We start from the raw sequence: 12,500 nt of genomic DNA, 5'->3' as shown, positions 1-12,500 counted from the left end.
TATGGAGCGCAGAACAAAATCTACATTCTGTGCCTTAGGAGCCCTCCCACAGGAGCCGTGTGTGTGTGTGTGGGTGTGTGTGTGTGTGTGTGTGTGTGTGTGTGTGTGTGTGTGTGTGTGTGTGTGTGTGTGTGTGCGCGCTTGCTCTCATGCCCCGGTGGCTCTCGAACGACACAAATGTGATTAAAAAAAAAGTCTAGCGAGGGTTTATCTGTGTTATGCTAACAAATGAAGCCATCATTTCCTCAAACGCTGGTGCTATCCTCTAGCCTTTGTTGCCACAGTGCAGCATAGCAGCTGGCTAATCCACAGAGTGGGCGCTCTCGGCTGGCTGTGCACTGAGGGTGGATGCAGTGCCCCCTCTCTCTCCCTCTCCCCTCTCTCTGTCCCTCCTCTCTCCCTCTCCCTCATCTCCCCCCCCCCTCTCTCTCCCCCCTCCCTCTGCAGTTAGTGATTTCCTCTTGCCCAGACCTCAGCCCACCTCCACTTGCTCAATCATTACATATCTCCTCCAATTCAGACACCTCCCCTCGTTCTAATGTTAATCACCTACTCTCTCTATGAAATGAACAATCTTCTCTTTTTATTTTCCAGATATCAAACAGCAAGCGATCTTGTCTTTGCTCAGATGTTAGCAAGCTCCACTTGTTAAGCTGTCTCCGTCTCCTGTCACTGAACCCCATCTCTCCTGTCGACTCTGGGACGGGTGCCAAACGTCTCGGCAGCGGAGATTCATCACCGAAGGGCTCCCCCATCAACAGCCCCCTCTCAGCCAACCCAGTCCTGCCAGCCTGCACATCCAGGATTACTGGGACTCTATGGAGGAGATTTGCAAAGTGTGCACAAAAGCACTGCACTCTATTAAGAGCTCCATTCCTCAACTTGAGTCCTGCTGTGACAGGACAGCAGAACTCACCTCTACAAGCGGTCTGACCCAAATTGGGTTCTGATCTATTCCGACGATCAGCTTCTAAACACTGTGATGTGTGCTACTGGCTCAGGGCTGTCTCTGCGCTGATTCGGTGTGGCGTTGAGAGCTGTCTGCAGGCTCCACTTAGTGTTTCCCATACATTGACTTATTTGTGGCGGCCCACCACAATATCAACATTGACCACCACACAATGATTTTCCAGGTTGTACTAAATTGTGCTTAAATCTGGTTAGCATCATAGCCAAGCTGTGCTAACTGGTTAAAAACTGTTGCATTCAAGTTAATTCTGCAAACCAACCACCACAAATGGAATTCAGTTCTCTGGGAAACACTGAACCAGGCTTTCCCCCAGCAGCAGCAGCATAAGCCCCCCCTAATACTTTCCAGTTCTCCCCTATGTGGGCCAAAATGGGGACTTGATACTGTGAAATCCTTGAAGGTAATCCCTATACATCTTCCACACAAAGCCTTAATGTGCAACAATAACCCCTGGAAATGCCATCCGTTTGAAGCTGGTGTTGTTGTGTGATGGCCGGGGCCGCTCCCGTAAGCATACCTGATTAATTAGTTGGTTGTTATGAATGCGCCGAGGATGATAAAGGCAAGCTTGGCTGTTTCCTGTTTTAAGAGAAAGGAAAGGTCATCCGTATCGCTGTCTGATGAGTCTACCACTTGCCCCAAAAATCCATTTACTCACTGGCTTTGCGGACATGTCACGAAGATATTCCGAGCAACAAGCAGCCAGGCAGGGAGCCAGGCAGGGACGCTTTGTGGTAGCAGTTGTAGTGTAAACGCTAATGCATCCTGATGTATCCCTGACAATCAAAGTTCTGATGGATGCGATGTAGGCAGAAACAAAATCTGAATCCACATGGTTTTTAACAGCTGTGCACCCATGGATAGATGGGTAAATAATGATGTGTCTCAGCTGTCCATTTGGGATCAGATCACCACAAGATGATCTGATCAGAAATGGAAACCAAATGTAAACAAGTGCTGTCACAGCAAACAGCTTGGCTGTCCAGCCAGCGCTGAATCAACTAACGTTACCTCAGGATGAACCAACGCTGAACCAACTAACGTTATCTCAAGAAGAGCCAGTGCTGAACCAACCAGAGTTACCTCAGGAGGCGCTAGTGCTGAACAAACTAGAGTTACCTCAGGAGGCGCTAGTGCTGAGTCATGTACCTTAGAGGCCTCAGGCCCTCCTCGTATTTCACCCTGCTAAGGGAATCCTACTGGACTGCAGCTTCAGTTACCGTAACAGCCCAGCATGACCATACATGTGTGCCCTCACTCTGTCAGAGATGGCACCATCCTCTCAATACTGTGCTCCCCACTAGAAGGAGTCAGAGATGGCACCATCCTCTCAATACTGTGCTCCCCACTAGAAGGAGTCAGAGATGGCACCACCCATTCAATACTGTGCTCCCCACTGGAAGGAGTCAGAGATGGCACCACCCTCTCAATACTGTGCTCCTCACTGGAAGGAGTCAGAGATGGCACCACCCACTTAATACTGTGCTCCCCACTGGAAGGAGACATTCACACTGACATGCTTTTTCCACCCCTGGACGCTCAAATTTCAATTGCTGATTTGACGGTTGCGACACGGTCGTTAACTTTGAGCACCTTCTCACGTTTTTAGGAGCCCCGCATTTTTTCTGCTACCACCTCACTCATATAATCGTGAGGCTTCTAAAAGCGCTCAAAGTCAAAGTAAAAACTCTCAAAGTCAAAAATACTTCCCCTTTTGAGGTCACATTTTTTTCAACAATGGGTAGTTGCTTGGCTATCTGTCTAAGCAAAATTAGGAAGCTAGCTATTTAGCTAAGTACAATGCATCACAGCAACAACATGTACATAATCAATTTCCACCGTGCGTTTTTTAACACTCACTTCTTAGAGGTGAAAAAACTGTGGCAGTTTGGCCTATGTTTGGCCTATGTTCGTCAAGGTTAGAGAGGGAAGTGGGAGACAAGATAGATAGATAGATAGATAGATAGATACTTTATTGATCCCCAGGGGAAATTCAAGAAGCAAGACTGCTGCAGTTCTGGCAGTGTGCTCTACTGTATTTGGCAGATGGGAGAGCTGGAACATCTGGTTGGGTTAGCCAGAGATGAAATATTATTAGTAGCATTAGCGCACTTACCCTTTTTGGACACTGCATGTCCCGGGCCAAGCTCAGCAGGAGCTCATGGGAAATGGGATCCACCAGGTTAAGGAAGGCAGCGTTCTTATACAAAATGTCATTGAGAGACGTACCCTCCAGTCCCAAATCCTAGAGAGACAGACAGAGAGGGAGAGGGAGACAGAAACACAGAGAGAGAGAGAATGAATGAGAAGGGCAGTGTTCCACAGTGAGATTCCACACATGAAATATTGTCCCCCTGCAGCAGACTGACACTTTAATCAGCCCACACTAGTCACAGCCTTCCCATGTGGACCTCACGGGCTCTGTGTGCCTACATGGGCACTTGGACATCATGCACGCAAGAGGGCATGTGTACCACCAGCGTTAATGAGGGCGATTACCAAACTGAGACAGAGAGAGAAACGGCTTAGTTCCCATTCCCAGAGACAGCGCTCACGCTCGCACTCGGCTTGTCAGTACTGCAGCGCAGTCCAGCACCCCATCGGATCCGTATGTGGGCAGCTTATTAGCCGGGCAGCTTATTAGCCGGGCTTAGCGGCTAAGATCTCTGAACTCCGCTGCTCCGGAATCCGGTCTATCTTTTCTTCGGTTTTTTTTTTCTGTTTTCTTTTTTAGAGAGAGGGAGAGAGATTAAGAACAATCAAGAGAAAGAGAGAGGGAGATAGAGAAAGAGAGTGAGAGAGAGAGATTAAGAATGATTGAGAGAGAGAGAGAAGGACATAGAGAGAGACGGAGATAGAGAGAGAGAGAGAGAGAGAGAGAGAGAGTAATACTATTCAACGAACGATGTAAAACTAAGTACTATTGTTCACAAATCTCAGTGAAGTAATATGTTTATACAAATGTATCAGTTTAAAATATATGTATAATATATGTAATATAAAATATGTTTTGTCTCTGTAATTATTGCTGTTATGCCTTACCTTTAACATGTACCAATTGCTATGGCAATACAAGTATTCATTTGTCATGCCAATAAAGCAACTATTGAATTTTGAATTTTGAGAGAGAGAGAGAGAAAGAGAGAGAAAGAAAGAGAGAGAAAGAAAGAGAGAGAGAGAAAGAGAGAGAAAGAGAGAGAGAAATAGGGGGAGAGTGAGAGATCTCCAGAGGATGTAGTTTGCTGTATGATGGGCTGGCTGGAGCTTTTTGTAGTGACACTGCGGAGCGCCATAGCTGCAGGTGAAGCGCACACACACACACACACACACACACACACACACACGCACGTGCAGGTGAAGCGCTGTCAGGGGGCGAGTGGGGAAGCAGCAGCCTGGATCAGCATCCACCCGCGGTGCAGACATAACGCTGGCAGACACTTCAAACGGCTTTAAACACACACACTCACATATATATATACACACATGCGCACGCACACACACACACACACACACACACACACACACACACACACAGACACACAAACGCGCATGTGCGCACACACACAGTGCCACACAAAAACACACACACACACACACAAATGTACCCATACACACATTCTACAGAGAACGCAGACAGCCAGCACACACACGTGTGGTTGGTCTGGGAACAGACACGCTGACAGTCAGTGAAAGCAGCATGAAAGCCGGGGCTTGCTGTCAGAAACGGACGGGTCGTGCGGGGGGGAGAGCAGGAAAGGCTCCGTGGCAGGCGATGGGGAAAGCCCAGATCTTCCACATTGTTTTTTGCCTTTTCATTTCTCTTTCAGTACATAGCTGCTGCTGCTGCTGCTGCTGTTATTGCAGACAGGCTCTGAGGCTGGCACGGGGCCGACCCAGAGAACAGCACTCACTCTGGACCATCGGGCTGACGTCTGGCTCTCATATGGGCCGATCTGGATTAAGGGCCGTTCACACCAAGCACTGAACTGAACAAGTGAACTGAACAAGAACCTATAACTGAAAGTGACCCAACCAGTAACATTCTTCATGCACTTATCATTACAGTTTATAGTCTGGACGTTGTCGCTCATATTAGCTAGAGTGATACTTTTTTGCCATTATCGTTATCATGTTGTTAGTGTGAACGGCCCTTTAGAGAGAAGCAGAGACTGGTTTAGATCTAGCCTGGATGTAACCTGGATTTGGACACAATCTAACTTGGATCTAATCTAGAACTAGCCTGGATCTAGCTTGGACATAGCCTGGAACTAGCCCGAATCTAGATCAACCTAGCCTGGATCTAGTTAATATCTGCCTCCACGAGAAAACTCCCATCAGCACTTTCTGCGGGTTGGCGGGCGGACGGGGGCCAAGGGGCATGTGGGCCTGATTTATGATGCCAGCGCTCCGGAATTCCCCGACACCTTGGCACGGCTGGCCTTTCTGTCTCCTCCTCCGGGCCCGACCCGAGCATCCATCACAGGCCAGGCAGCAAGCCAGCGTGCCAGCGTGGTAGTGTGCAAGCCAGGCAGCCGTTACCGCCAAACCGTTACCGCACACACGCGGGAGCCCAGTGGCGGATTACATAACGTTTTCAGCTACCGCCATTAATCTCACTCATACTGTTTTGTTGACTCCTGTCGGAGTGCCACGCACACACACACACACACACACACCCTGGACACACACACACACACACACACACACACACACACACCACACACACACACCCTGGACACACAGTCTCTGTACAGTCTCTGTACACAGTCTCTGTACAGCCCCACCAATATCTGAAGCCAGGGGCATAACCACGAGGACGCGCGCTTATTTGGAGGAGTGCAGGATTTGGTCCTCTCCTATCCGTTTGATGGATGTGAATGACAAAGTCATAATCCTTCAGAAAGCACCCATTTAATTAGATGAATGGGAGGGAAAAGAGAAAGACAGAGAAAGGAGAGAGAGAGAGAGAGAGAGAGAGAAAGAGATCTGATGATTATGTTGTGGGGTGAACAGGAGATTTCCATGTTCCAAATGTATTACTTTGAACACGGATGACAAAAAAAGCACTTTGACACAAAAGATCAGACTTCACTTTCATCTCACCTCGGTGTGAGCGCTGAATTTTTTTTCTCGGGGGCTGTGTGTGGGGGGGGGTTCTCTGCACATCAGTGGAACAGAAGACTTCATCAGCCCCCACACTGTGCTTGGCTGGTAAAATCTGCTGCAAAAGTGCCACAAACCTGCAGGTACACTTCTTCTTAACCAATGCAGCCCCTAAGCCCTGTTCTAGAGCCTGATGTTAACCCAGTACTACAGTTTGATATTACTAGAGCCTGCTGTTAACCCAGTACTAGAGCCTGCTGTTAACCCAGTACTAGAGCCTGATGTTAACCGAGTACTACAGTTTGATATTAATTAACTTACATTTCCTTCCGTACAACAGCCTGACGTAAATGCACAGTTACAACCTGCTATCACCCAGAGAGAAGAAATACTTTTTTCTGATTGGCTGGTGGGGTGGCATTTTTATTCTGAATAACGGGACACCTATGAAGTAGATCTGGTAAAAAAAAAAAACGTTTTAATCACTGTTAGGGCCAAAGAAATTTGTACAACAAACTGAACAAGTTGGCTTTTTTGTAAACGGAACCGATTGTTTCCTTTGCTATAAAGGCATGATTATTGCCTATAGTGGCAAATTTTCCCATTATACCAGGTGATAAAAAAGCGGCCTCCCTCGATAATTCCATACCTTCAAGGACACCTCCTGTCCCATTATCACCGGAGAAGAAATTTTCTGATTGGCTGGTGGGGTGGCTATTAATTCTGAATAACAGGACACCGTTCCATATCAATGCTTATGAATGGTAACTATAACAACCATAGTAGGACTACGGTTGCAGGCTGTAAAGTCAACTGTAAACAAGCTAACTGTCCATGCTATCGGAAGTTGTACAACAAGCTGAACTTGAGCTTCTTTTTAAACGGAACCGCGTGTTTCCTTTGCTTTACAGTGGCAACCGGGTGATAAGCGGGATAATGGCCTTCGAGGTGTGTCCAGTTATACGGAATTAATGGACTCTCCGCTGCGCGTCGGGAGTTTTTTGCCACTTTCCCTCGTCCAATAATTCCGTATAACAGGACACCTCGGCGGCCGTTATCCCTTACTTAACCCCAGCGGTTCAGCCTCCAGAGAGGTCTGAGGTCGGGGTAGCTCCAGGTTAAACCTGACCTGCTTAAGACCTGGAGCAGTACCATGCAGCGCAGTGTCAGATGTTAAAGCTACAGTCTGTGATTATGACGAAAGGTTGGTACTATTTGAGGTGAGTAACTGCCAATCAAATTGACGTCCACGCTCCTGGAGTAACATGTTGATTTAGCTGGAATAATGTGTGGCTTGGTCTGCAGCACTTTGCTTCCCATTTGCAAAACCAGGAATGTATGCAAACACAATGGAATGTATGTAAGTAAATAATGTATAGAACGTTGGTCAGTATTGGGAAAATAAGTCCCGACAGGGCCAACTGGACCCCGACGTGCAGCAGAGAAGTATAAGTATATATATTTTTTTGATCCCGTGAGGGAAATTTGGTCTCTGCATTCATCCCAATCCGTGAATTAGTGAAACACAAACAGCACACAGTGAACACAGTGAGGTGAAGCACACACTAATCAGCGCAGTGAGCTGCCTGCTTCACGGGCGGGCGCCGGGGAGCATGGAGGGGTTAGGTGCCTTGCTCAAGGGCACTTCAGCCCGCGGCCCACTGGTCGGGCTCAACCGCAATCCCTCGGTTACAAGTCCAGAGTGCTAACCAGTGGGCCACGGCTGCCCCAAAGTCTTGTTCCGTCCTGAAGGGACTTATTTTACCAACAATGACCGCCGTTCTATACATTATCCCGCTTATTACACGGCTACTTGCCAAAATGAAACAATAAACTCCCCACGATATGACTGTTTAGCCTACATAGCCTGGGCTACTAGCCTGTTGTTACCATTCATCGTGGCTTTTGCTGAAAACAAATAGTTAAGCAACAACACACGCTGAACTTGAATCAAACATTCTTTAGAACACAGCTGATCAACCGTCTGCTTTTCACTTTTGAATGAATTTCGAGTAGTTGCGGAGTGATATGAACCCTTTGAGTGTGTAAATGTGGTTTCATCTCCTCTCCTCTCATCACATCTTCTCTCTCCCTCCTCCCCTCTCCTCTCCTCTCCTGTCCTCTCCTCTCATCTCTTCTCCACTCCTCTCTTCTCCTCTTCTCTTCTCTCCTCTCATCACATCACCTCTCCTCTCCTCTCCTCTCCTCTCCTTCTTCACTCCTCTCTTCTCCTTTCTCTCTTCTCTCTCTTCTCTCCTCTCCTCTCCTCTCCACTCCTCTCCTCTCCTCTCCTCTCTCTCCTCTCCCCTCCTCTCCTCTCCTCTCCTCTCCTCTCCACTCCTCTCCACTCCTCTCCTCAGTGCCCTGGGTGAGTTCCTCAGAGATGCTTAACTCCTGTCTGCCCCGCTGTTTTCTGTTTACTACAGAAAACAACCTTGAATTAATGAACTTCATTAAAACTCGGAAAGACTGGATGCACGAAAGAGAGAGAAAGACCGAGAGAGAGAGAGAGAGGGAAAGGGAGAGGCCAGGGAAATGAGAGAGGGGGAGAAAACAAGAGGAGGAGAGAGATAGAGGGGAAGAAAGGGAAGAGAAAGGAAGGAGGGTTGTCAGTGGTTCTCTCAAGTCTCTCAGGTCTTCCCCAACTGCAGGAACTCCAGGTGACTGAACACAATCCCTTGCCTTTCCCTGGAAGAGACTTTGCGGCTCAGAGAAAAACGCACTAAGCACACCACACACCCACTTCTCAGCAGCTTTACATAAGCATCCAGGGAACGCTTTCCTCAGATAGGCAAGAGACGAACACGGCCTGTGCCTGTAAGGAGCTCTGCAGCTGCCATGTGATGCCATGCGATGCCAACTCAGCTGAAGAGGAGACAGCACCCACTGGCATCCCTCACCAGAGGAGCCCAGAGAATCTTCACTCTACACCAGCCCATGCACACCCACACCCACATGTACAACACACAAACACACACACACACACACACACACACACACACACACACACACACATGTACAACACACAAACACACACACCCACACACACACACACACACACACACTGAGCACACAATGCACACACACACACACACACACACCATGAGATTCGGAGAGAATGCCCCAAGCATCAGTTCAGGGGCACTTCTCCACCACCGCCAACACGTACACACACACACACACACACACACACACACACACACACACACACACACACACACACACACACTCACAATAGAGCTGGGGTTTTCTTACATACTGTTCCTGAGAGAGGATCTAATGAACAGAGACTACTTCACCTCTCACAGATGGACATGTTATCCAATCGCTTTTAATAATTCACACAGAGCAGACTCCAGTCCAGAGACTCTCCTCTCCTCTCTCTCTCTCTATCTCTCTCTTCTCCAGCACAACACACACTTTCATCCCGTTCCACTGCTGTGTACACACCTCTCTCTCTCTCTCTCAGACACACACACAAACACACTGGCTTGGTCTGTCTGTCTTTGTGATCATGGAAGTCTCAGGATTGCAGGTCTCATATTGATCGGCCCAGTCCATTTGCGGCCTTCTGTGGAAATGCCAATCAAAAGTGACCTTTTTCTCATCACTTAGCCAAACACACCTGGCTCATCACTTAGCCAAACACACCTGGCTTGTCTCACCTGCGTCCGCCTGTTCTGGTGCTCAGAGGAGCCTGGTGGAGTTTGTCTGGCATATGCTGAAACTGACCAGTCATCACTGTGTGTGTGTGTGTGTGTGTGTGTGTGCGTGTGTGGTGTGTATGCATATGCTGAAACTGACCAGTCCAGTTACTCATCCGCCCCATCTCCGTGCTCCCACTACAAGCTGCTGGAGTCACGCTCTCACACACTGCTCTCACACACACACTGTTCTCACACACTGCTCTCACACACACACTGCTCTCACACACACACTGCTCTCACACACTGCTCTCACACACACACTGCTCTCACACACACACACCGCTCTCACACACTGCTCTCACACACTGCTCTCACACACATACACTGCTCTCACACACTGCTCTCACACACACACACCGCTCTCACACACACACCGCTCTCACACACACACACTGCTCCTCACACACACTGCCTCACACACCCCTCACACACACACTGCTCTCCACACACTGCTCTCACACACACACTGCTCTCACACACACACTGCTCTCACACACACACTGCTCTCACACACACACTGCTCTCACACACTGCTCTCACACACACACTGCTCTCACACACACACTGCTCTCACACACTGCTCTCACACACACACTGCTCTCACACACTGCCTCACATACACTGCTCACACACACACACTGCTCACACACTGCTCACACACTGCTCTCACACACACACTGCTCTCACACACTGCTCTCACACACACACTGCTCTCACACACTGCTCTCACACACACACTGCTCTCACACACTGCTCACACACACTGCTCTCACACACTGCTCTCACACACTGCTCTCACATACACTGCTCTCACACACATACACTGCTCTCACACACTGCTCTCACACACACTGCTCTCACACACTGCTCTCACACACTGCTCTCACACACACACTGCTCTCACACACTGCTCTCACACACACTGCCTCACACACACTGCCTCACACACACTGCTCCTCACACACTGCCTCACACACTGCTCTCACACACACTGCTCACACTGCTCACACTGCTCACACTGCTCACACACTGCTCTCACACACACTGCTCTCACACACTGCTCACACACACACCGTTCCTCACACACTGCTCACACACACACTGCCTCACACACACTGCCTCACACACTGCTCCTCACACACACTGCTCTCACACACCGCTCTCACACACACTGCTCACACTGCTCACACACTGCTCACACACTGCCTCACACACTGCCTCACACACCGCCTCACACACCGCCTCACACACTGCCTCACACACACCGCTCCTCACACACACACTGTTCTCACACACTGCTCTCACACACACACCGCCTCACACACACACACCGCTCTCACACACCGCTCTCACACACACACACCGCCTCACACACACTGCTCCTCACACACACTGCTTCCTCACACACACACTGCTCTCACACTGCTCACACTGCTCTCACATACACACTGCTCTCACACTGCTCACACACACTGCTCTCACACACTGCTCTCACACACTGCCTCACACACACACTGCCTCACACACACACTGCCTCTACACACACACTGCTCTCTACACACACTGCTCTCTGCTCTCACACACACACCGCCTCACACACTGCTCTCATACACACACTGCCTCACACACACCGCTCTCACACACCGCTCTCACACACACACCGCCTCACACACTGCTCACACACACTGCTTCACACACACACTGCTCTCACACACACACTGCTCTCAAACACTGCTCTCAAACACTGCTCTCACACACTGCTCACACACACTGCTCTCACACACTGCTCTCACACACTGCTCTCACACACACACTGCTCTCACACACACACTGCTCTCACACACACACACTGCTCACACACACACTGCTCTCACACACACACTGCTCTCACACACACACTGCTCTCACACACTGCTCTCACACACACACTGCTCTCACACACACACTGCTCTCACACACACACTGCTCTCATACACACACTGCTCTCACACACACTGCTCTCACACACACACTGCTCTCAAACACTGCTCTCAAACACTGCTCTCACACACTGCTCACACACCGCTATCACACACCGTTTCCTCACACACACCGCTCTCAACACCGCTCTCGTTAACACACCGCCTCACACACCGCTCACACACACACCGCTCACACACACCGCCTTCACACACCGTTCCTCACACACTGCTCTCACACACTGCTCATTGACACACATCTGCCTCAATAATAATACACCGTTCTCACACACCGTACGTGAAATGAGTAAACTATCTGTATGTTGTATTTGCACATGTAAAGAAAAATGGTGTACAGTAAATGCAGCAGGCTGCCACGCCATTTAATTAAAGAAGCTCATTAGGACCTTGTCCAATCACTCCTTCATATGCCAGTTTCAGGGTGATGATTCAAGAGCCTATAATTAAACGTTAAACTTGCACACTATCTAACACCACTTGACTTGTCACTTTTACAATTAATGATTTTTTTTTCAATGTTTAAAATTGTTTGATGATGTGACTGCCTTTCATCTACTTAATTCTTAATTCTATTCTTTTTTGTTTTCATTTCAAGCATTTTAAATGTCCGTGTATGAAATGTGCTGAGTAAATAAACTTGCATTGCCTCTTTTGTCAAATCATCCTTCCTTACGCAAATTTAGTCTTTGACAGCAAGAGGCTGTGGTCTGATTCTCACATGATTCTGGCTCACATCTGGCT

The 12,500-nt window shown here is 48.7% G+C and overlaps 1 protein-coding gene across 1 annotated transcript in view; it reads right to left on the bottom strand.

Moving 5' to 3' along the window:
• Positions 1-12,500, bottom strand: part of lrrc75bb (leucine rich repeat containing 75Bb) — a 49,633-nt gene that overhangs the window by 33,054 nt on the left and 4,079 nt on the right. The window contains exon 2 of the mRNA XM_048258597.1: positions 3,087-3,215. Coding sequence (XP_048114554.1) covers positions 3,087-3,215 — 129 coding nt within the window. The remainder of the gene's footprint in view (positions 1-3,086; positions 3,216-12,500) is intronic.

The sequence above is a fragment of the Alosa alosa genome, chromosome 12, assembly GCF_017589495.1.
Source record: "Alosa alosa isolate M-15738 ecotype Scorff River chromosome 12, AALO_Geno_1.1, whole genome shotgun sequence".
Taxonomy (NCBI): Eukaryota; Metazoa; Chordata; class Actinopteri; order Clupeiformes; family Clupeidae; genus Alosa; species Alosa alosa.
This window is presented reverse-complemented; position numbering and strand designations above follow the sequence as displayed.